A 26,462-nucleotide genomic window follows, 5' to 3' on the forward strand; every position below is an offset into this window, starting at 1 on the left:
GATCAAGCACTCATGTATGGACAATTAATTCCAATCAGTTATGCAATACAGGGCTTAAAGGAATCGTCATTGAATATTAAGACGAGTGTCTAATACCAGTTTAAATAATATCTGGTGTACTAATTTTTCTTATAATTATTTGTGTGTGTGCAGGTGGTGACGTTATGGTATCGTGCTCCTGAGGTGCTGCTTCAGTCCAGCTATGCTACTCCTGTGGATCTGTGGAGCGTCGGTTGCATCTTTGCTGAGATGTTCAGACGGCGGTAAGTTTGCACAGCTCACTATAAAACAAGTAAAACGGTGGATTCATATGGGTGATGCACAGTTAAATGAGTCAAGCGTTGATGACCGGATTGCTTGCATATGTCCGGCACACAGGAAGCAACAAGAGTTATGACTTCCCTTGAGTCTATAAATAATTCTTTTTATGGAATTAGTTTTAAGAAACTACATTCTTATGGTTTTATGTGAATGGTATGAAATGTATAAAAGAACAAAAAATCAGAAATGCCATACAGTACCTGACCACATTTTTGCAGGAGGCTGAGGTTATTAAAACGGACATAAAAAAAAATGTCACTGTCACTGTGGTTGTAACAGGCACTACAGACCTGATCCGTTCATCTGTGTGTGGTTTAACGAATCTTTTCCAACTGCTTAACTCAACACTGACACGTTTATTAAAGCTGCTCAATCCAGTAACAGCAGGATTTAACGGTTCAACGGTTCTTTCTTTGTGGCTTCTACTTCACCAACTTGTAGTTCATTAGGATTATTAGTTCTATTTCTTTAAGGCTCTGAAAAGAGAAAACTTAACAAAATATTGAAGTTTTGCAAATAATTTCTGTCCTCATTCTTTTATTTCAGTGAGAATCAGTGCTGAATCTACGTAATCAGATTACAAAAATGAAGTACTTGTAATTAGATTAACATTTTAAAATACTCATAATCAGACTACAGTAGCTTATTTACTGATTACATATTATTCACATGGTCACACGACATGCAGGTATTATTTAATTTCAGAGCTGTCAAACGATTAATCGAGATTAATCGCATCCAAAATGAAAGTTTTTGTTTGCATAATATGTCTTAATTTGCGTGGGCATATTTGAAGCAATAGGCAAAAGCACGTTGTATGGGTCAAAATGATCGATTTTTCTTTTATGCCGAAAATCATTAGGAGGTTAAGTAAAGATCATGTTCCATGAAGATATTTTGTAAATTTCTTACTGTAATTATATCAAAACTTTTGTTTAGTAATATGCATTGCTAAGAACTTCATTTGGACAACTTTAAAGGCGAAATTCCCAATATTTAGATTTTTTTTGCAGATTCCAGATTTTCAAATAGTTGTATCTTGGCCAAATATTGCCCAATCATATTCAAACCATGCATCAATGGAAAGCTTATTTTTTCAGCTTTCAGATAATGTATACATTTCAATAATCAATTTATTTGTATTCTGTTTTTTTTGGTCCAGGGTCACATATATTATGTAAACTTTGGATGCGATTAATCGTGATTAATAAATTTAAAGCTTGCATTAAACTCACAAACCCCAGTTTGGGAAAGTTTGATGTTTAATGATGTTGTTAATAACAATGAATAGATTATCAGTGCATTTTTATATTAATATGCTACAAGGTTATCCTATTTAAATCAAAAGTTAGTTCAAAGGTAATCTAAAAGTAATCCAAAAGTAGTTTGATTACATGACCTAAAATGTGTTATGTAATGGATTACGTTACTAACTTCAATTTTTGGTGATGAAGTGTGTGAAGCAATTTCTCTAATTTCGTTAAACCTTAAACGTCAGTGAGGAAAAGCTTTTAATTCAAAGGAGTTGTGTGTGTGAAAAAAGTTCATATGTGTATATGCATTGTTGACACATTCCATTCCTGCCCGTTGATAATGTTGAATTAACCGCCCCTCCTTGTGTCGCTGGGGGGGATTGCGTGGGCCGATGTTTTTCTCTCCTGACGCGCCATAACAAGTGCATAATCGGATGAAGAGGGAGATTTGTAATGGAAAGCGCAGACACAGGAGCGCGGACACACTTTAACACACATCCTGTGTTTCACATTCTAACGGGCCCACCTGTCCGCCCCTTCCGCCATTCATTGATGGTGTTTGCTTTACAGGAACGGTAGATAAACATTAGCTGACTCAGGGCTTAATACAATAATCCTGTAGGAAACTGCGATAGAAAAGGATAGAAAAGTTGTGATTAGCTGTGTGCACATAACAACATGTTTAAATAGTTGCTTTGCATTTGTTAATTACTATAGAAACCCTAAAACAGCAGTTATATCCATTCAAGTGTTTGGTTTCCACTCTCTAAAGCCATATGCCATAAAACGCCACTGTGCTGGGCTTCTGGCGAGCCTCCATGAGTGCCTGAGGGTGGAAGGGTAAGGGGGGCTTTCATTGCTGCTACCAGCACACCTTTTCTCCTCCTGCAGGTGATTAAGAATGCTTTTTAAAAGGCCACCTGTTGCAGATTAAAGGGCACCTGGGACCAGGTTTCTCCTCTGATGTCTGAGAAGTGCACCGCGCTGTACACGCCAACTCCAGTAATGGAGGTTTTTGATTCACCTGAGAGTTATAAAGATGTTGAGCGCCTCAGCCAGCAACATATTGTATGGCTTTGTGTAAGCTGGAAGTTTAACTGTTAAAGGGACACAGCGTGTTCCAGGAGAGGTTTGTGTAATGTGGGCCTTTGGCACGTTTTGCCTCAGTTGTTTTGTTGAGGGTTTTATAAAAGATCCTTGCTTGTCTGATTCTCACAATGCACAGTTTAGGCATACTTCATGCAAGTCTGTATCTGTATCTCTTGGAGGATGTAGTGATCAGTCAGTGTGTTTCTGAATGACATAAAGTGCTTTTGACATTCCGCTTTTACAAGTGTTGAGCATATTGCGTGAAGAGTCAGCTTGCGACGACTTTCAGGTCCTTGTTTTCACAACCTAAAGCTGCTCTCACAAGGAGGAGATACTGTGCAATTATTGTGCCTCATTTTGTTTTGGAATGTTGTTTATGATGTTTTGTCTAAATCCACAACCCTTTCCATTACAGCAAACATTTGCTCTCCCTAAATGTTTAGTAGTTTTCAGTTGTTTATTTAGAAGTATTGACCTTTCTATTATTTATCATACATTTTACTTAACTATTTTTAAACATTTCTTTTTTGTTTTTCAGTTTAGTTATATATAAAGTTTAAAGAAATCCATTAGTAAAAAGACATTAAAATAACTTTTAAAAAATAACAGTTCTTTCTGATTCTTGAATCTGATTGGCTGGGAAAAGTGCAATATTCTAGTGATAACAGCACTACAAATGTTTCATCATATGTATCATTCCTTTTGCAGTATTTCTCACAGTTAAGTGTCATTGCGAATGCCCAAATCCACCATACTTTTAGAAATAATACAGTTTTTGCTTTTTAAATTTGATTGGCTAATAGGAGTCCAATATTCTAGTGATAACAGCACTCCAACCATTTCATCATTTGTATCACTACGTTTGCAGTAATTCTTACAACGAGTGTTATTGCTAATGCCTAAATCCACTGTAATTTTGTAAGTAATACTGTTTTTGCTTCTCTAATCTAATTGGCTGAGAGGAGTGCAATATTCTAGTGATAACAGCACTCCAACTATTTCATCATTTGTATCATTCCTTTTGCAGTATTTCTCACAGTTAGTGTCATTGCGAATGCCCAAATCCACCGTAATTTTAGAAATAATGTTTTTGCATCTCGAAGCTGATTGGCTGAGAGGAGTGCAATATTCTAGTCATAACAGCACTCCAACCATTTCATCATGTGTATCATTCCTTTTGCAGTATTTCTCACAGTGTGTCATTGCGAATGCCCAAATCCACCGTAATTTTATAAGTAATATTGTTTTTGCATCTCAAAGCTGATTGGCTGAGAGGAGTGCAATATTCTAGTGATAACAGCACTACAAATGTTTCATCATATGTATCATTCCTTTTGCAGTATTTCTCACAGTTAAGTGTCATTGCGAATGCCCAAATCCACCGTAATTTTATAAGTAATACTGTTTTTGCTTCTTGAATTTGATTGGCTGAGAGGAGTGCAATATTCTAGCGATAACAGCACTCCAACCGTTTCGTCATTTGTATCACTCCACTTGCAGTATTTCTCACAGCGAGTGTCATGGCGAACACCCAAATGCACCATAATTTTATAAATAATACTGTTTTGCTTCTTGAATCTGATTGGCTGAGAGGAGTGCAATATTCTAGTGATAACAGCACTCCAACCATTTTATCATTTTTATCACTCTGTTTGCAGTATTTCTCACAGTTAGTGTCATTGCGAACACCCAAATCCACCATAATTTTATAAGTAATACTGTTTTTGCTTCTCAAATCTGATTGGCTAAGAGGAGTGCAATATTCTAGTGATAACAGTACTTCAACCGTTTCACTGTTTGTATCACTCCATTTGCAGTATTTCTCACAGCGAGCGTTATGGCGAATGCCCAAATCCATCATAATTTTATAAATAATACTGTTTTTGTGTCACAGAATGTAGTTTAAAATTTTTTTAGGTGAGAATGTACTTGTTTAGACTTCAAATATGCATTTTGTTAATAACGATAACGTCTGTTTGAAAATTTGCTTTAACATTTTTGGAGATGGGAGCTCCAGAGCGTCAGTGGCCATTCAGTGCTCATGAACCTACCCAGAGCAGCCTTACCTTAGACCAGGGGTCCCCAAACTAAGGCCCGCGGGCCGAATGTGGCCCGCCCTCACATTTGGACCAGCCCTCTGGACAATGCCAGAGAAATATTTTGAAAATGAAAAATGACAATGAAAATTTTTAAATATATGTTTTACTTATATCATATCGGTATTTGATAATAAAGGTTGACTTTCAAACTAAAATTTCCCTTAATTATTAACATAGCCTAATTTGTTAAATTCACCAACAGAATGGTACATTCAACATAATGTGTCATCGCAATCGAACAGGTGATGCGCGAGCCAGCTAGAAAATTCAGAGCGATGACAACATGACCCTTTTGAGGTGAAACTAGCACTGCTTGTGGGACAGGTGCAAAAGCAAGACTTCACTCATCTCCCAGTTACCCAAAGTTTTTCAGCTGAGAAACCAGTGGCCCCATTCCCAGTTGAAGAGTCTGTGGAAGCGCTGAAAATGAAGGCAGAGTTTGACGTGTGATTCAAAAAACACAGTGGATTCTTGAATCGATTTTGCTTGACAAGCCTCTCAAGGCTGCGGTTCTCTTGGTTGGTTGTGCATCTTTTTCTTTTTCCTTCAACTCAACTTTCTGTTAACATGCTTGGATACAGTACTCTGTGAACAGCCAGCTTCTTTGGCAATGAATGTTTGTGGCTTACCCTCCTTGTGAAGGGTATCAATGCTTGTCTTCTGGACAACTGTCAGATCAGCAGTCTTCCCCATGAATGTGTAGCCTATAGTGAACCAAACTGAGAGACCAGGTGTTTTGAGTTGATAATCTGATTAGCATGTCACCATATTCTAATTTGTTGAAAGTGAATTGGTGGGTTTTTGTTAAATGTGAGCCAAATCATCACAATTAAAAGAACTAAAGACATAAACTACTTCAGTCTGTGTGCATTAAATTTATTTAATACACAGGTTTCACAATTTGAGTTGAATTACTGAAATAAATGAACTTGACATTGTAATTTGAGATGCACCTGTATATCTTTTGAAAAGAAATTATAATTTGTCTGTGTGGTGCATAACAAAATAAATTATTCTAGCATTAAAAGGCAGAATAAATACAGGTAAAATCATAATAAAATAACAATAATACTAGTCCAGGCCCTTGGTATTTTCTTTTATAAACCGACCCGGCCCCCCAGTAAAGAAAAGAAAATTATGTGGCCCTCTCAGAAAAAAGTTTGGGGACCCCTGCCTTAGACAGTTCTTCACTGCTTCTCATTTGATATTGCTCATATGCATCATAAGGTCAAAACTGAATACAAAATACTTACAGTACTTAATAAGAATTTGAGTACTTGGAATAAACTTATATTATTATTATTTATTATATATTAATCTATTAAAGTCTTATTAGTTCAGGTTGTTAAATGTCATATGGTGCCATAACATTTTAATTCATGAATTGTTGGTTACATTTAATCACAATTTCTCTTAAAATGTTATAAGTTATTTCTGATCCATATGAAACCAACATGACTACACAGAGTGCTTTTCCAAGATTCCTGCATGTTTGTTTTAAATAAAGTTTTCCTTTTCTGTATCGTTGACACTGATATTCGTCGCTGACTCACACCTTTTCCGGCGAGTCAGTGTTCACCGATTCAGATACACCGATGCATTCCAGAGGTCGCGCGGGTGGAATGTGGATAGAGACACTGGCACTTGGAGCGTGACTCAACTGCGTGTACTGGCCTGGTGTGTGCCTGCCTGTGCCCACTCACTCAGGAAGCCTCTGCCCCGGCATAATGTCTGCCTTGTGCAAAAAGCCACTAATTCATTCAGACTAACAAGTAGCCCAAGGGAAGGCAGAATGTGCTTTAGAGATTTTCAGCCATACTTGTTTTGGCATGACACTGCTTTAAGGTGAGATCTTTCCCCCGGCTCACTGTTAGAAAATAGAACTGCTTTTGTCTGATTTAAAGGGATAGTTCAACCAAAAATGAAAATTACCCCATGATTTACTCGCCCTCAAGGCATCCTAGCTATAGATGACTTTCTTCTTTCAAGTGAGTATAATTGGAGTTATATTAAAAAATGTCAAGCTTTTCCAAGCTTTATAATGGCAGTGAATGGGTGGTAATATTCTCTAGTAGGCTAATAAAGTGCATCCATCCATCATAAAAAACACTCCACTCAGCTCCAGGGGGTTAATAAAGGCCTTCGGAAGCAAATTGATGTGATTTGTGTAAGAAAAATATCCATATTTAAAACTTTATAAACATAATTTCTAGCTTCCGTTAAAGGTCCCATATTGTCAAAATCGAAATTTCCTGGCTTTTTTCATGTTAACTGAGGTCTAGGGGCTATGTAACTACCATATGAGTTTCAAAGCAGTCAATCCACAGTAAACTGCACACAGCCTGCTTAAAGTAGCTGTTTCTTTTCACGAGATGCTGTGACTTCCGTAACGATGTGACGTCCGATCTACTCAGTCACTGCCTTCAGTCACCTCCCCGAGCACCAATCACATCCCACCCTCCTTTTGTCAAACCCAGACAATATCGTGTCCATAACATTGCTAAGCAACAACAACACGAAAACAAGTCGAGAAAACGCTGTTCAGTCTATAGATGTCGAAACTACATCATTGCACAGGCTTCAGAACAACGTGAATATAAGAGACCAGTGGCAGTCAACTTCAGCCTCTTTCACACAGCAATTCCGGTAAATACACGGATAATGTGTCCCATGATTTGTTCCGGAGTTGTTTAATTTGGTTCATTCACCGTTGTTTTCCGGAATCTGTGCATGCTTTACACACAACCCATAAAGACATGTGACATTTGGATGTGAGATGTAATGCAACGCGTACGATTCACTAAACTGAAACTAACCTGAACAAACTGTGCTTCAGCGCTGATAGTGAGGAGCTGGCTCTGCCCGATCGCCGCTTCATTCCACTTTGCACGTATTTTTTCGTTGTGAAGAGTCGCAGGGTAACGTGCAACATTACTACAACACTGCCTTTATGGTTCTGGCTTTTGTTCACACAGCGCTCGTTCCCGTAATTTTCCAGAATCAGCGCGCATTGTGAAAGGGGCTTTACTAAAGCAACAGTTATGTAGCTTACTGCATTCGGTGTTTGAAAAAGAAAAAACATTAATGATCATTCTGAAATATCCTGTTGAGTATCAGCAAGCTTGGCTCTCTCTATTGCTCTGAGCTCGCTTACAGCATACATGGCGTAGTTAGTTACCTGTGGTTGGCCTGGCTGTGCGTCACTCAGAAAACAACAGGCCAATCAGAAGAGAGGCTCATGAATATTAATTAGATGGGCCAAAATCGACCTGTTTTTGACAGAGCTCCTAAAAAAGGAGCTGTAAAAATATAATGAGATGGATTTTGGCACTTATACCGCAAATATATATTCTTAAGGACATCAACAACTAAAATAAACCTCCAGAAATGTGTACAATATGGGACCTTTAACTGTCGTACAACTGTTTATGAGAGAGTGCCGTTCTAGCAGATGCCGTAGGACTTCTGTGAAAATATGTCTCGCAAGAACCAAGTCTCCTCTTGCCTTACATCAAAATCCTCTGTCATTTTTCTTTAGAAATCCATGTTTTGTACTTGTTTCCAAAGTCAGTTAATGATTGTGGTAATTTTAATATTGACCAAAATAATCATGAATATAATTTTTTAATAGCTCAATTGTGTATATTTATTATCTATTTTTATACAACACTTCTTTCTGGTTCTCGAATCTGATTGGCTGAGAGAAGTGTGAAATTCTAGTCATAATAGCACTCCAGCCATTTCACCATTTTTATCACTCTGTTCGTAGTATTTGTCATAGCGAGTGTCATTGCAAACGCCTAAATCCGCCAACATTTTGTAGTTTTGAAAAAAAAAAATGTAAGGGATAATGTACTTGTTTAGGCGAAGCTAGAGATTATTTCAAATATGGATATTTTTCTTACACAAACACATCAATTAATTCCGAAGGCCTTTTTTCATCAACCAGAAGCTGTGTGGAATACTTTAATGATGGATGGATGCACTTTATTGGGCTTCAAAATCTCAACAGCCATTCAGTGCCATTATAAAGCTTGAAAGAGCCAGGGCATTTTTTAAATGTAACTCCGATTGTATTCATCTGAAAGAAGAAAGCCATACACACCTAGGACGGCTTGAGGGTGAGTAAATCATGGCGTAATTTTCTGTTTTGGGTGAACTATCTCTTTAACCGCTTGGGATTGACTTTGCCTTTGAAGGCTTCGGCGATTGATCCGGTATGTGAAAGGCACAATAATGGCAATTTTCTTTTTAACAAGCGGGTTCAAAGTGAAAAGGATCAGGAGCATCCGACTCGTCCATCTCACCTGCAAAGAATGCTGAGCATCTCAACCATACAAAGACGCCTCTGTATAGGAGCTGTAAGTTAGTGAATAGCGCAAGTCACATTCTTTCTGAAAATATGCAGACTTTTGTACTTTTGTCTGTTTCTAATCTTTAAATTAGTCTTGAGAGGCATAAGGAAACGTGCACGTGCTCAGTTCTGGCCCTTTGTCTGATTACAGTTGAGATCTAGTTGACACTCAGTGTAGTTGTGAAGAAGCAGCGGTTGCTGCTTGTCTTGCTGTTGGGCGACATCTGGTGGCGGCGAGGGAATTACAAGCGCGGTTTTTGCAAAACCTAAGACTTTGATAGTGAGCTTATTATAGCTCACAAATCACATATATCTTTATTTCCGCGCTTCTGTTTTGTTCTTTCACACGGTTCGTTTTTTGCTCTCTCACATAGAGAGGTATGTGGAGAGTGAAAGCAGACAGCAGGGATAAATAGCTTTTTCTCTCTCTTTTACTCGGTGTGGTGTGTTTTGGAGACTGAGCCCTGTGCTTGTGGCTCCTGGAATTTGTGTGCATGCCAAGGGAAGCATTGCCCGCCCACGGGTGTCCTGACTGGCCTGAAGCCACAGGCACCAACAGCGGTCCAGGCGGGTGGACTCCAGCATGTGCTGAAAAAGCCCTCAGATCTTCTCAGCCTCAGGCTGGCCAGGAAACAAGGCATATACAGTGGACCAATGTCTGTTATGTGGCTTTAGGGCCTTATTTGTACAGAGAAACCTATAAGGATTTTCTTTCTCTTTGCTGGCTTTACTTCTGGAAGACAGGCAGGAGACTGTTCATGCTTATTGCAGAATTAAGAGCATACGTCTAAAAGGATAACCTTTGTTTCATCACTTTTCCTGCTGTCTTGCATATGCTGTTAGAAGCTATTGATTAATTGATTGATTATGTGAGTTTTTATTTTTTTTTTTACATTTCCTTTTTTTCTTTCAGTTGTTCCTTAGTTCATGTTAATCACAGTGCATTAAATAATGTTAACAAGCACAACTTTTAGTTAATTTTAGTAAATTTATTTATTCAAGATTATTTTAGTTTTATTTATTCTAATTCATTTACTTTAGTCTGTTATGGTTTATCTTTGTTTTTATTTATTTTCATTTAATTAATCATTTCATTTTTTAATGTATTAATTTCAGTATTATTTAGGTCGAGTTTTATTTTAATTATTTTGTTTTATTTAAGTTTAATATAAATACACAAAAGGTTCTATTTTGTTCTGTACTTCTGTAGTTATTCATTTTAGATTTATTTATTTTTAGTTTGATTAATTTCAGTTTATTTATTTTAACATTATTTTAATTTTATGTAACTCATTTGTTTTAGTCTATATGTTTAGTTTTAGTTATGATTTTTTTTAAATTATTCATTTCTGTTTTATTTACTCAAGATTCTTTCTTTCTATTTTTATTTTTTTATTTAGTTTATTGATGACTATTTTGAGTTTTTGATTCAGTTTTATTTATTTCAGTTCACTTACTGTAGTCTGTTTTGGTTTATCTTGGTTTTTTATTTTTATTTATTCATTTATTTCATTTTTTATTTATTCAAGAGTATTTTAGAGCTATTTAACTAATTTGTTTTTATTTATTTTATATTATTTACTTTACTCAAGATTATTTCAGTTGTATTTATTTTTTGTTTTAGTCTACATTTATTGATTGATTTCAGTGTTTTACTCAAGCTTTTCATTTTTTTATTTTGTTTTGATTTATCTTTGTTTTATCGATTTTCATTTATTTATTCATTTACTTTTTTATTTATTGAAGATTTTAGTTTTAACTCATTTGTTTTAGTCTATTTACGTTTTGGTTTTATTTATTCATTTCAGTTGATTTTACTCAAGAATATTTTAGTTGTATTTATTTTTGTTTTAGTGTACTTGATTGATTTCAGTGTTTTATTCATGATTATTTCAGTTCTATTTATTTAAATGTACTTACTGTAGTCTATTTTGGTTTATCATTTATTTTATTTATTTTCATTTATTCATTCATTTCATTTTTTATTCAAGATTATTTTAGTTGTATTTATTTTTTGTTTTAGTCTACTTTATTGATTGATTTCAGATTGATTTCAGTGTTTTATTTATTTGAATTCTTTACTGTAGTCTGTTTTGGTTTATCTTTGTTTTATTTATATGCATTTATTTTTCAATTTTTTTCTGAGATTTTTTTTAGTTTTATGTATTAATTTAAGGTGATTATATATATATATATATATATATACATATAAGTTTTTTTTTAATTAATTTCTTTTTGTTAATTTATGATAGTTTATAGATTCTTTTTAAAGTTTATTATGAATACAAAAGGTCCTTTTAGGTCTAGTTATTGCTGTAAAATGAATCATGCAAATAACCACATTCTTTCATCTTTGTCTTTCTTCAGCCCTCTTTTCCGTGGGAACTCTGATGTTGACCAGTTAGGCAAGATTTTTGAGTAAGTACTAAGTAATGGTCCAGTAACTCTGACAATAACTCATTAGAATTGTGCAATAAGACTGTATTGAGACATATTAAAAATTGCAGTAACTGACTGTTTTGATTGATATCCCAGTGTGGTGGGGGTCCCTTCTCCAGAGGACTGGCCACAGGAAGTGGGTTTGCCACAGAGTGCCTTTTCCCCTCGCCCTCCCCAGCCCATAGAGGACCTGGTGCCTGACATGGATGAGCTGGGCAAATCACTTTTACTTGTAAGTAGCAGATATCAACACATCATTTTATTCACAAGTGACGGTTTTTAAAGGAACACTCCACTTTTTTTGGAAATGGGCTCTTTCTCCAACTCCCCTCGAGTTAATAAGTTGAGTTTTACCGTTTTGAAATCCATTCAGCCGTTCTCCTGTTCTGGCTATATCACTTTTAGCATAGCTTAGCATAGATAATTGAATCCTATGAGACCAATAGCATTGCGTTCAAAAATGACCAACAAGTTTCGATATTTTTCCTATTTAAAACTTGACTCTTCTGTAGTTATATGGTGTACTAACACTGGCGGAAAATCTATAGCTGCGATTTTCTAGGCCGATAAGATTAGGAACTACACTCCTATCCGGAGTAATAGTAATATCGGAGTAATATCACGCAGAGCCTGAAATTAGTTCCCAGCTAGGTTAGCATTTTCATATGTGCTGTGTGATATTACTGCGCCTGCTTCGGCCACGTTACGGCAGCAAACTTCCTTGACTATCACGCCGGAATGTAGTTCCTAATCTCATCGGCCTAGAAATCGCAGCTTTACATTTTACAAATATGGAAACTCGTTGGTCATTTTTGCACGCGATGCTATTGGTCTTATAGGATTCAATGATCTATGCTAAGCTATGCTAAAAGTGATATCGCCAGAACAGGAGAACGGCTAAATGGATTTCAAAACGGTAAAACTCAACTTATTAACTCGGGGGGAGTTGGAGAATGAGCCTATTTTCCAAAAAAGTGGAGTGTTCCTTTAATAATAGCACCACAGACTATCTTTACTCATTGTTTTCTCTTCTCATTTCCTCTCTACACAGCGTTTCCTGTCATTTAACCCCTCCAGAAGGATATCAGCTTATGATGCACTGTCTCACCCATACTTCCAGAGTCTCGACAGCACCAGCAAGAGTCTGTACGCCCAACCCTTCCCCAGCAAAAAGCCCTCCCTGGAGGAGAGAGCTGCTTGAAAAGACATGATTTCCCACTGTAGACAAAGACCCCCCATCCAGTCCCCCTACAAACTAGTCTTCCATAGCATAACGTCACATGCTGCTTTTAAAAACATCACCGCAATTATTCATAGATCGTGTTTTGTCTTTGCCCTCACTACTGCCAGCTAATACGGATCAACAACAAGCTGCCTGGAATTACGTTTAACAATATCAGAAGCTGCTCAAAGGAAGTTTGTCTGCTCAGAGGAATATGTGCTTCTCGGATCTGAAGCCGCACCACAACACTGCCAGGGATCGTCTGTCTGTTTGCCTAAATGCAACGTACAGGTCTAAACTGAGTCTTAGCTGCACATCACTGCCGCAAAACAGCAAGGTCTTACGTGGGACCGTGTCTGTCTCGCATGGATTAAGCAAATATAGAACCACAACTACTGCCAATTCAGGCCCGTTGAACGGAACCTCTTATTTTACACCTTAAGATATAATCGCTTGAGCTCACACGTTTGAAATCCTCTCATTCACAGGCTATGAGGATTTTTGTATTGTCTTCTACCATGTTTTTACTCCGCAGGAGAGTGTGGACACATCTCCTCGGGTGACTGCATAACCACAGACACGCAGAATCATTTAGTGCTCTATTTAATATGACATTTCATAACAAGCATCCTGGTGTCACCCGAATGCTCCAGGACAGAGCTACCAAACACTTCCAAGCACTATTTAACAGCATATTTCCTTGACATTATTATAATGTACTTGTATTTTTTTTCTTCATTATCAATTCCACATCCTGTTCACTTATTTTATTATGTCAGTGTTGATTGTTGACATTTTTTTTGGCTTACTTTTAGTGAACTTGAAGGTGTAGGTTGTTGTAGAAAACTAGTACACCAAACAGTCTGCACCCTGTCGTCAGGGATTTAGTGCCGCGACGTAGTCGAAGGATGAACCGTGCTGGGTCGCATGTTGACTTTAGGGTTGGTTTAGAGCAGAAATAAGCTGGGATGGATAACGGAATACATGTATGAAAGTGTTAGCGCGTAGTTTTGAAAGTTTAGTAAAAGTAGCTATAGAGTCGGCGAGTGTTAAGTTCAAGGTCAGGTTGCGAGATTCGTTCGAGACTCGGAGAGTAACGTATTATTCCTTAATTCATTAAGTCCAGGTCCTTCTGTACTTGCAATGCTACATCCTTCCATTTCCATTTTCACTTAATTGTCTGGATAGATCTTCACAAAATGTTGTAATATCCGCTAGATGGGTTGCTTTCAGTGCCTTCGTGTTTAGCGCATGACGAGCAAGTGGAGGGAAGGAAGGACGCTGCTTGAGAATTTAGCATTTACCCTGGTAAATCCAGGCGAAGATGTTTAAGGAGGGATGAGGAAGCTATATGCAGGCACTGTAATTAGTACTACAAAACATTCACACAGTTAAAGGGATAGTTCTTTCAAAAAGGAAGGTTCTGTCATTATTTACTCACCCTCATGTCATTCCAAACCTTTCTGTGGAACACAAAAGAAGTTATTTTGAGGAATGTTGGCTGCCAACCAGTTTTGGTTGCCATTGACTTGCACTGTAAGGACAAAAACAAACAGCGAAACAATTCTCAAAATCTTTTTTTGTGTTTCACATAGTTTTGCAAGGACATGAGGGTAGTGCTGGGCAATATACTGGTTTAAACAGTAAACCAGTTTGAATTACTGACATGGTATGATTTTTTTTTTTTTTTTTTATCAGTAACGTACACAGCATCATCAATCGGCCATATTGGCGGCACAGAACTTAAACAATGCCACTGAACTGAGAAAACTTGCATATTTTGCTGCTAAAAATGGTCAATTATTGTCATGTTTTGGGCTGTGATTAATTTGTCAGACCATTAACATTAGGAGTACTATAGATTGCCAAAAGTTCTCACAAATCAAGGATAAGAGTGCAAAAGACTGTCTGAGGAAAGAAGGCGTTTGTGGTTGGCCAAACTAAACAAAGATTTCCAGGGCAAGAATCTTGACAACATTAGTGTTTGTTCTATAATTTCTGGCTAATATCTTAATTAATACTGCTTTTACATATCTTTACAACCTATTAACTTTAGTTTGTCAAAATATTGCGCAAATTAGTCTATATGATTTAGAAGCTTCCACACGTTTTTGTCTCCATGGTTTAGACAGTAACAGAACGTATTCAGTAGTACATTAACTGTGCAATTCATATTGTTGTTTACATGGATATGTATCTATGGACCTGTTTACGTCCGAGTATCGCCAATATGGCCATGCATCCGTGTAACTGACCAAATCGTGACCCAAGTGCAAACCCTCTATTGAGAGGAGATCCCTGTTAACTGCATACACTATAGATTAATGTTTGTAACTTTTGCTAACACAACTGTTTATTTAAAGGGCGAATAAACCAACTGTAAACCGTGTTAACCGAAGCCAGAGGCGGAAAAGTACTATAGCAGACAGAGCAAACTCACTTCACCATGTCCTAAATATTGAATTGGGGTTTATACATGAATGTATATCTGAGGAGAACCGACTGTCTTCAGAAAGTTTAGATGGTATTTTCGTTTTATCTTACCTTATTATAATGCGTATTATTATAGTATTAACCATAGCGCTGCTTTGTTTACAGGAGTAACGCCTGTTTCACACACAGGGGCGTCGCTGGGAATTCTGGGCCCCGTGCACTGACTCAGCTAAGGGCCCCCCCTAAAAACTAAAAATTACGTTCTAACTAAAAATGTTTGTGTAACCACCTCTCACTCGGGTCTAACTCGCACCCGCTCCGAGTGGGTCTCGAACCCGGGTCTCCGGCATGGGAGGCGGATGCACTAACAAGAAGGCTAAAGGCTGCAACCTCTGGTATTGGTCGCTAGTGCGTCTCTGCACTGTTCGCGATCGCAATCCTACGTTTCTGGGGGGGAGGGGGATCGCGATGGGCGGTTGATCAAGTTGATATTCTGCCAGCGCTAAGTGAAGTCAAGCTGTTTGTGTTGCCTGGATACAATTTGGGGCGGACTAAACCATTTTATGATAATCGAGAGGGGGAGAGGGGCCCACGGACGTTTGTTTCCTAAACAAATAATTTTTTTGACACCAGGAAACAGCAAATGGAATAATTTAAAGTTAATTATTTTTACTATCAATTTTTTTTTTAGCACCACAATTTTATTGGGGGCTTCTCTGGGCCCCCTCTCAGTCATGGGCCCCGAGAATCGTCATCGTTTACCCCCCCTTTACAGCGCCCCAGTTCACACATACTCCGTCTGCAGTGCGTATATGCGTTGCGTATTTTTTTCCGCACCCATGTTAACGGATCAGAGCGTTCACACTGCATGCGGTTGCTGTCCGTCAGTGCGTTCCAGATGCGGTGCGTTTGCAGCAGTGCAGCGATCGTTTAGGCACAGAGTCTATTTTTGCTGTGCTGCATTGCGTTGCATACGCTGAATTAAAGTGACAGCGCATTGTTCGCTGTAAAAATGAACATGAATTGACACGGAAATGTACCGTAAATGCATATAATTGCAGTCTTCTGTGTTTCACAGTCAACACGTGGCTTTTTGGCTAGGTCTAGAATAGTGCAGTTTTAAATAAACAAGGCAACATAATCCATGCACTTGTCCAGGTAGAAAAGTTCTTTAAAATATGGTTTTTTAATGAATATTTAATGCGAAAGAAAGGCAAAGAGAGCCGACTGTTTCTGTCTGTGGTAAGTTTTAATTTAAAATAAATATTTGTTAAAATAAAATATTCGTGAAAGCCCAATTTCAATATGAAAAGGAAGATATAGCCTACCTATGCTGTGTTTAAATGTGTTGCAACTTGCTTGAGAAACTTAATATCCAAATCTAGAAGTCAAATGCATTGAATAGCGTACGTTGTTTATAATACGTTGAGTTTAAACGTGAATATGTCTAGTATTACTGTATTAGTGTACTGTGATAAAAGAGTATCCTATGCTGAAAAAGCACGTTTGGATTTGAAATTAAAATAACAGATAAATAGTGTGTTTGTGGTAAACACCCGCGGATCAGTAACGGACTGCAAACGCGCAAAACGAGTCCGTGCTGCTTCTGCACCGCATACGCAACGCACACGGACTGCATACGCACTGTATACGGAGTATGTGTGAAACAGGCGTAAACAAGGAAACGATGTTTCTTTGTTGTTTCATAAGCGCCCCCTGTTGTCTGAGAGTAAATTTGCGTCTAATTCAGCATAGTTTAGATGCGTAGATGTTTTAAGTAACATAATTTCACAAAGCTAAAGTCAGACCATTCTGTTTTGCGGTAAATTGTGAAATTATACCTAATTTGCATGAAAAACTCCTCAGGCTACATGTAGCATGTTTGTTTGGATTGTGATTAAAATGCAGTTCTGCAACTGTTGCATGCATTCTGATTCATATAAAGGCGCAGAACTGTGGTCAACCGTGATACAGATTTTTGTTCAAAGTGCCCAGCACTACACAAGGGTGAGAAAATGCTGAAAGAATGTTTGTTTTTTGGCTGAACTATCCCCTTAAGCACTGATGCTTGATTCATTCTCTCAGGATCAGTAAAGTCATTCTGTCGCATTCCATGCTCAGGTCTATTTATGACTAGTTTTAGATTCAACAAGGGTTCAGGTTTTAGCTTAACCATTAATCTCACAGTAATCCTAATCGATTGTGGATCGATTATCCGGATACAATAGTGTTGGGTTATTTATATCGTTCACTTGCATTTCCATAAATCTGAACGGATACAGTTGGTCATTTCAACATTTGTTTTCTTTTATTTATATAATATTATTATTATTAATAATATTAATATTATATTGTATGTATTAGATCACTGTCGTGTGGCAACTTTTGTACTGTTAACGTTTTTGGTTTCACAAATATATGATGTTTGTTGTCTCACTGCATCAAGCTAACAAACGATTTCAGTTTAGGATCGGTGTATAACGCCACCATTTTGAAAATCTCCACTGAACTGACGTTACGCTGGCACAGCTTTACCCTCCTCCAAATAAGTCTGTGATTGGATTTGGTGATTTCAGAGGGCATTAGATATCAAGTAATGTAAACCAATGTAACTGTGTGCCTTTATGTTTGTGGGTCTTGTATAGAACTAATCCATTTTCTGATCTTGGTTAGTCTGGTGAATAAAAAATAGTGTTTTAACATTATAAATGTACTAAATGTTAGGCTATCGAATGTACGACCTGTTCATTTTAGTAATTGAATTTGAATTTTAGCGTCATGCTGAAAAAAAAATAGCACCTTTGATATTTAGCCATCTCAGTGCTTTTCCCCTGAAATATGCTTTTTTATAGATTTTTCAACTTTTTGTTGTTTGAAATGATTTGCTTTAGTTAGTCGTTTTTAAAATCTATTTGATTTATGGAATCAGATAGGGCCTATCATTGTAAGCAAATTACTTTTGAGACTGCTTGAAATTGCTGGACATTGGTACATAATGTTTTGCTCCCTTATTTATTGACATTTTGTCTTTTTTTTAGTTGACTGTAATGCTTCCGAAGACATTCTGTCAATGTAATACACAAATTTTGTGATTTGGACAGTGATGAACTAATGGTGCTACACCTCATATCACTGCAGACTTGAACAACTGTAACCAATTAGACAAAAACATGTTCCTAAGAGAACAGTAACAGTAAGTGTCTTTACTTTGGTTTCTTTTTATTGTATTTTATTTGTATTATATTTTACATTTGTTATACGTTTTCCCATTATGATTTAAATAATTTATAATGTACTCCAGACAGAGAATACTTTGAATTTTAAAAATCACGAAGCTGGAAATTCTATCCATTAAATCACAGTAATGTAATATGCTAAATCATCCACCGTGAATACATATTCTAATCAATGTGCACTATGTTTTCATTCTGTTCAGCTGCTGCACAGACACTGTGTAATGAAAATGAATTATTACCATTATGATATGACTCTTTATCAGCAGCTTAATTATTATATTTTAATCATTGATAATCAAGTGTTACATCACTTTAGGCTGCATCACATGTATTTGGTTCATTCTGCTTATTCTTTCAAAAAAAAAAAAAGTTAAAAATAGTTGTTTTATGGCGTATCTCTATTTTATAATCGTAATATGTATATCTTATAATTTCTTATCATCTGTTGCTCTTTGTTTTATGGATTTATGTAATCATTTGAAAATAAAAAGTAATTATTTTAGACATCTTTTAACTGTGCACATTGATTAGAAGTGGGGAGAGTTGGTCAGGGTTTTCTTTTTTCCCACATTGGCTGGAGAGTGATGTTTTGTGTACATTTTTTAATGTTTTTGCATTTGATGTTGTCAGCTTTGTCGTGAGATGTGGGGGTGGAAAAATGTGTACATGTATTTTTTTTTTTTATCAATGCTTTGATTGAAAGACTTGTTTAACTGTATGCTAAATCATTTTGCATTCTTCTGCTTTTAGCATCTATATTTTGTTCGTTTTAAGCAATGAAACCGCATGTGGATGTACTGTAGATCACGTGCATGTGACATTAATTTTGTCTTGTCTGGTTCATCTAGTCATGATTAGTTCAGTAATGATGGTTAATCATACAGTAAGTAGAATGTATCTCCTTTTGTGATGAAATACTGAAATTCAGTTTAAATTTAATCTCTTTTAAGCTATGTTCTTCTGTTAAAACAGCACATTACATTTAAAGCAGTTGCTTTGTTAATGAATTCATTTCGTTCAGCTATTATTGTCGGTAAAGTGCGTAGAATTTTATGATTTTTGCAAGAAAAACCAAATTGAAATGAGAGTGTTGGTCATTGTGCCCTTATAGGACCATATTAGTTTTGTTCTTTGAAAAAGGGTGAATGAGATATGGTAGTATTTTGTGTCTTTGTTTTTTTTTTTTTTTTTTTCTGGACTGGTTTTGCTGCTAATGTTTGTCTTAGGCCCTGGCTCCTGTATGAGTTTATTAAACTGGCCCACCTAAAGATTCCAATTTGCTGCCATTGAGAACAAAAAGCTGCTTTTGCATTTGTTTTATATCTGTATCTGCCTGACGTTTTCATATTTTTGTAAAATAAATATTCCAGTGTGTAAACCTGGCTTGTAAAATTGACTTCTGTGATGAGAGAGAACAAAACGCTTCCCTAACTCAAACTTCCCACATATGAATAATTGTTTTATTTCACTTCATATAAAACAGGGGGTATAATCTGATAAAGCTTGGATCCCAGCCATCGTTAAAGAAGAAGTATGGTCTATAAATCTTAAATGGTGATAAAATCCCACAGTCATTGAGTGAATAATAAATCATTATTGTAATCATTATAGTAGGAATAGGAAGAATGTACAACATTCTCTTCTCTGTTTAAGGACAGTCTGACCCCTCTGTGTTGTAATTTCTGCCCTCAGTAGTTTTTTAGCCTTTCATAGATTTTTTGCAAACTTAGGGTCTCTCTGAGGGCTTTGATGAAAGCAGGCCTAAGATCAACTGTCTGAGGAGTCTTGGTGTCACTTTGGCTTAGAGATATATGAAACTGAATCACATTGATCTGGATCATTAGCTTGATAGCAGCATATCTGATATTACAGAACAATTGTAATTTTGCTTACTTACTTTCAGGCAAAGATTGGCCATTTTATGACAAAGTTGGGATAGGTATAATTTATTTTATGTTTTTTTTAGGTTTTTGAAGTCTCAAGTTGAAGTCAAAAGTTTAGATACACCTTTCAGAATCTCAAAATGTTAATTATTTTTACTAAAATAACACTGTAAAAATCTGTTAAGTCAGCTTAACATAATTTGTTACTTGGCTGCTCAAAAATAAAATTTTAAGTTGTACTAAGTGACACCTTAGATATTTGAGTTGATTCAACTTAAAATTTAAAGGCAGCCATGTAATTTACTCAGCTTTTAAGTTTAACAAACCATTTTTTGTTGTCCGTTAGTACAACTTAACATTTTAAGTTGATTAAACTTATCTGAGCTGACTGAACTTAAAATTTTAAGGCAGCAGGGTAACAAATTATTTTAAGTTTATGCAACAAATTGTGTTTTGTTTGCTTGTTTTTTTTACAGTGAAGAGGGATAATACTAAATGCATGGTATTTTTTTTATTACTTATCATAATAAGATATTTCACATTAGAGACATTTACTTATATTCAGAGAAAATAATAGTTGAATTCATACAAATGACCCCGTTAATGACTTGATTCTTAATTCAGTGCTGTTACCTAAAAATGATCCACAGCTGTGTTTTTATTTAGTGATAAAAGATTCTTCAGAAAAATCCTTCAGGTTCCACAAATTCTGTGGTTTTTCAGCATTTTTTGTGTATCTGAACCCTTTCCAACAATAACTGTATGATTTTGAGATCCATCTTTTCACACTAAGGGCAACTGAGGGACTCATATGCAACTATTACAGAAGGTTCAAACGCTCACTGATGCTTCAGAAGGAAAAAACGATGCATTGAGACACAGGGGGTCAAAACTTTTTGAATTTGAAGATCAGGGAAAAACAATGCATTTAGAGACGGGTGGGTAAACTTTTGAACAAAATGAAGATTTGTAAATTTTTCTCATTTTGCCTAATTATATATTTTTTTCATTTAGTACTGCCCTTCAGAAGCTACAGAAGAGTCTTAAACGTTTCCCAGAAGACAAACTAAGTTACATTTTCCCTGATATTCAAATTCAAAAAGTTTTGACCCCCTGTCTCTTAGAGCATCGTTTTTCCTTCTGGAGCATTAGTGAGCATTTGAACCGTCTGTAATAGTTGCATACGAGTCCTCCAGTCGTCCTCAGTGTGAAAAGATGGATCTCAAGGTTATACAGTCATTGTTGGAAAGGGTTTAAATACACAAAAATGCCTGAAGGACCTGAAGGAGTTTTCTTAAGAACAGCAGGCAGTTTGACTATTCAGGACAAACAAGAAAGTCATGATATTACAAAACAGCTGTGGATCATTCAGGTAAGAACACAGTATTAAGAATCAAGTGTATGGAAACATTTTAACAGGGTTATTTTTTATAAATTCAACTATTATTTTCTCTTGAGGACTATATGTAAATGTCTTTTATGTGAAATATCTTATTCAGGCCAGCACTAAATAAAAATAACATGCATTTTGTATGATCCCTCTTAGATTGTTATGGTATTGTATTTTAACTTTTGACTTAAGCTTTATCCACCTTATTTTTCCCATAAGAGTGGGTCTTGCTTCTGCTTCCAGCTGTTTTTAGCTATACAAAAAAGCTGCTTTTGTGCTGCTTGCTATTGCAAACTGGTGTGTTTTATCGTGTTATTTTAAAGTATTATCTTAATTAAGAACACAGTGGTTTTGTAGAGCTAACAGGTGTACCGTTTACTGCACTTTGTTGTGCGTGGCAGCCTGCAAAAATACAGTAACATTGCTAAATATTATACGGTGCCCGCCAGGGGACACCTTCGGTTCACTTATGTTTGTCGTGGCCACAACATAATATCATGTTCCCACGAGTTTATATGTCGTGGCCACGACAAACATAAGTGAACCGAAGGTGTCCCCTGGCGGGCACCGTAATATTATTACAGTTTAAAATGACTGTCTCATAATAACTGAATTTTCTGCAGCCATTATTCCCGTCTTCAGTGTCACATGATCCTTCAGAAATCATTTTAATATGCTGATTAATTCCTGAAAAAATGCCTTCATTATCAGTTGAAAACAGTCGTGATGCATTTTTCAGGATTATTTGACAAATAGAAAATTCAAAAGAAAGAAATCGATTTTTTTAATCATAAATGACTTTTCTATCATTTTTGATCCTTCCCAAATAGACAAATAGAGGTGAAAGCGCCCCCTAGTGTTCATGTTAACATTGTGTGCTGCTGATGAACCGCTAGGTGGCAATTATTCAGAAATTCTCGCAGTACTCTGGGGCGTACTGCAAGCACCAGAGCCATGTAAACAAAAGGTTGATTTTATAGATTTTGGCCTATAGGTTTTAGGCGAAATCTGCAGAAATGGGCAAGCGAGATAACAGAGTGGTAAGTAAAGGTTTACGAACTCGCATCTTCCTAATATTTAAAGAGGAAACCTTCAAGAGGCCTTTAAGCCGCAGTGCTAACGCGTCAAAACACATAGCTAACGTTACACATATTAGCCACGTCCACAGGTATAATGAATGAACAAGATTATGAGACATTTAATATACATTGTTATATGTTTGCAGTCTGGCATAACTTGTAAAATGTTGGTATTGCAAGATAGCATGCTGGTATGGATAACGTGTGTGGCTATCTGGCTCAGACATGCTAATTCGGCTAGCACGTTTATTTTATTTAACCTAACTGTCCTGTTGTACATAATGTTATCTGCTGCATTTCTGTTGAGCGTATGAAAAATAATGCATTAGTAACGAAATTAGTAAGCGAAATGATAATGAGATGTCTATTTTAGCAGCCTGTAAGTGAAACTTGGATGCTGAAGGGTGTGTTTATTATTGTATTTATTACATGTCTTGTGATTGAAGTATGATTTTTAATATTTGATTGTGTTTCAGGCGTACTTGAACCCAATAGCTGCTGCCAGAGCCAGAGGACCTGCTCCCAACTCTGGCCCCACAATTCAGGATTATCTCAGCAGACCACGGCCATCATGGTGTGAAGACATGATTATAATTCATATTAAAGAATCGATAGTGGATATATGTGATTTTTAAGATATTATTTCTTCATGCGTGCCTTTGTTTTGTATATCAGGGAGGAGGTAAAAGAACAGCTGGAAAAGAAGAAGAAAGGCTCCAGAGCCCTGGCTGATTTTGAGGACAGAATGAACGAGGTAGTTTTTTTAATGAGTCAGTGGATTTGCAATAGATTTAGATCTGCTTTCTGCATCTAATGTACTCTCATTTTTTTCTCAGCGATGGAAGAAGGAACTGGAGAAAAACAGGGAGAAGGTACTTGGTGGAGGTGAAAAGAAAGAAAAAGACAAGGAGAAGGAAAAGAAAGAGGTAAGGGTTGATGAAGTAATCTGGGATCTCATTAATACAATTCAAGTACAGTCAGATTTGATCCTCAATTTCAAGTGTGTTAAAAGTGAGGAGTAAGTAGGGATTTATATAGGCAGAAGATGTCAGAAAATATTCCAGCTGAAAAGTACACTACCAGTCAAACAGTAAAATATTTAATGTGATCAAAGCTGTTTTTTAGCATCATTACTCCAGTCTTCATTTTCACGTGATCCTTCAGAAATCGTTCTAATATGCTGATTAGCTGTTAAAGATACATTTTTTTTATTATCAATATTTAAAACAGTTGAGTAAATTTTTTCAGGATTCTTTGATGAATCGAAAGATCCAAAGATCAGCATTTATCTGAAATGAAAATCTTTTGTAACATTATACCAATTCAAAATGCCAGTACAATTTTTTTTCTGAAAAAGAAATTATAGAAATTAATACTTTTATTTAGCAAGGATGTATTAAATTGATCAAAGGTGATGAAGACATTTATAATGTTAGGAAAGATTTCTAATTTAGAAAAATGCTGTTCTTCTGAACATTTTGTTCATCAAAGAAACCTGAAAAAATTCTGTTCAGCTGTTTTCAACATAATACTAATAAACCAGAATATTCGAATGATTTCTGAAGGATCATGTGACACTGAAGACTGGAGTAATAATGCTAAAAAGTTGGCTTTGATCGCAGAAATAAATTACATTATACATGTATTCAAATAGAAAACAGTCATTTTAAATAGTAAAAATGTTTCAAAATTTTACTGTTTTTTTTCTAGATCAAAATAAATGCAGGCTTGGTGAACAAAAGAGATTCTTTAAAAAACATTTAAAAAAAAAACCTTCTGACTGGTAGTACTAACTTTTTGCATTCAAATACCAATAATAAAGTGCTGGGCAATGATTAATCATGACTAATCACATCCAAAATAACAGTTTTTGTTTATATAATATGTGACCCTGGACCACAAAACCAGTCATAAGTGTAAATTTGTCGATGATAAATTTGTTGAGATTCTTACGTCATATGAAAGCTGAGTAAATAAGCTCTCCATTGATATATTGTTTGTTAAAATAGGACAATGTTTGACAATGTCTGAGATACAACTATTTGAAAACCTGGAATCTGAGGGTGCAAAAGATCTAAATATTGAGAAAATCACCTTAAAAGTTGTTCAAATGAAGTTCTTAGCAATGCATATTACTAATCAAAAATCAAGTTTTTATATATTTATGGTAGAAAATTTACAAAATATCTTCATGGAACATGATCTTTACCTTATAAGCTAATGATTTTTGGCATAAAAGAAAAATCGATAATTTTGACCCATACAATGCATTTTTGGCTATTGCTACAAATATACCCCAGCGACTTAAGACTGGTTTTGTGGTCCAGGGTCACATATATGTGTGTGTGTACTGTGTATATTTATTATGTATAAATAAAGACACACACATACCATATCTATTTATCTCTTTACGGTATCTATTAAAATATTGTACATGTATACATGCATTTATATAACTTATATTAAATATTAATATATAAAAAAAAAATCTTAAATATATACCTGCATGTGTGTGTATTTGTATATACACTAGGGGTGCACCGATCCGATATTAGGATCGGATATCGGGCCCGATATTGAAAAAATAGCTGGATCGGGGATCGGAAGAATTAACAGATCCACGGGTTTTTCCTCTTTTTTTTTTTCTTCCTCCGTCGCAGCCAGTGACTGTAAATATAGGTCGCAGCAGATCCTATATAACGGCAAATCAATGCCATTAATAAACGAGCGAGAGGAAAACAGATCTACGCGCCAGCAAACGGAAACCGCGAGCAGGTGAGAGAAGATCTAGCGCGAGGATGTGGGAAAGATCACACGCGCGAGGGCTTGTATTGCGCGCAGAGAATATGTTGCGCGGGCGCAGGTTTGAAATGAGCTCGCGGTTTCCGTTTGCTCGCGCGTAGATCTGTTTTCCTCTTGCGTATGTGATTTACTGCGCCAACAGCATCAGTGGTGCGCTCCTTTATTAATGGCATTGATTTGCCGTCATAATCCTACGTCATTCATTAGCAGCACGTGTGTCACATGCTGGAACAGTTGGAGCATAAGCATGGAAGGTATGCAGTTTATTATTAATTCAACAACGGTATCGGATCGGTATCGGGTATCGACAGATATACAAAGCCCAGGTATCGGTATCGGGACTGAAAAAGTCGGATCGGTGCATCCCTAATATACACATAATAAATATACACAGTACACACACATGTAATATGTACACAATTTTTTATTATTTTGGATGCGATAAATTGAAATTCAACATCAGTTATGATAAATTCGCATTCACAATATGTAATTATTATTATTATTGTTATTTTTATTATTATTATGGTTTGTTGTCATATTTCCTGATAATTATCTTTTTGTGTTTTATAGAAAAAGAAGGAGAAGAAAAAGTCCAGTAGGGTGAGGAGAGCTCTCCATTTTCATATGTGGAGCAACTGTAAACCAATAATTAATTGATAATGGAAAAGTGGAATATTGGTTTCAAATAATGTCCCATACAACTAAGATGGATGTGCATTTGTAAAGTATTTGGTATCCATCTGGCCTGTTATCCATGGGTCGGCAGATCTATTTTATGTGACTTAAAATCTAACAAATTTTGCTTGTGTTGTGTTTGGTCAAGCATTCCTCATCTTCCTCCTCCTCCTCATCGAGTTCT

The 26,462-nt window shown here is 36.1% G+C and overlaps 2 protein-coding genes across 3 annotated transcripts in view; both read left to right on the plus strand.

Moving 5' to 3' along the window:
* cdk6 (cyclin dependent kinase 6) overlaps positions 1-13,450 on the plus strand; it is a 39,830-nt gene extending 26,380 nt beyond the window's left edge. The window contains exons 2-5 of the mRNA XM_073821441.1: positions 154-263; positions 11,484-11,534; positions 11,652-11,787; positions 12,607-13,450. Coding sequence (XP_073677542.1) covers positions 154-263; positions 11,484-11,534; positions 11,652-11,787; positions 12,607-12,756 — 447 coding nt within the window. The 3' untranslated portion in view covers positions 12,757-13,450. The remainder of the gene's footprint in view (positions 1-153; positions 264-11,483; positions 11,535-11,651; positions 11,788-12,606) is intronic.
* A 9,177-nt stretch (positions 13,451-22,627) lies between these two features.
* On the plus strand, positions 22,628-26,456 carry fam133b (family with sequence similarity 133 member B). Of its 2 annotated transcripts, XM_073822075.1 has the most exons (5): positions 22,628-22,759; positions 23,275-23,372; positions 23,474-23,552; positions 23,635-23,724; positions 26,174-26,456. In XM_073822075.1, exons 1-5 carry the CDS (start codon positions 22,736-22,738, stop codon positions 26,258-26,260), a joined length of 378 nt encoding a protein of 125 aa, XP_073678176.1. In that variant the 5' UTR covers positions 22,628-22,735; the 3' UTR covers positions 26,261-26,456. The 2 variants fall into 2 exon arrangements, with proteins under 2 accessions (XP_073678176.1, XP_073678175.1); XM_073822074.1 differs by having other exon boundaries at positions 23,635-26,456.
* The last annotated feature ends 6 nt before the right edge of the window (positions 26,457-26,462 follow it).

The sequence above is a fragment of the Garra rufa genome, chromosome 17, assembly GCF_049309525.1.
Source record: "Garra rufa chromosome 17, GarRuf1.0, whole genome shotgun sequence".
Taxonomy (NCBI): Eukaryota; Metazoa; Chordata; class Actinopteri; order Cypriniformes; family Cyprinidae; genus Garra; species Garra rufa.

Excerpts from the sequence above, each read along its gene's own strand:
- fam133b (XM_073822074.1), top strand. The coding sequence starts at position 22,736 with ATGGGCAAGCGAGATAACAGAGTG. Across the intron at positions 22,760-23,274 it reads GCAAGCGAGATAACAGAGTG|GCGTACTTGAACCCAATAGC; the intron begins GTAAGTAAAGGT and ends ATTGTGTTTCAG. Across the intron at positions 23,553-23,634 it reads TTGAGGACAGAATGAACGAG|CGATGGAAGAAGGAACTGGA; the intron begins GTAGTTTTTTTA and ends TTTTTTTCTCAG.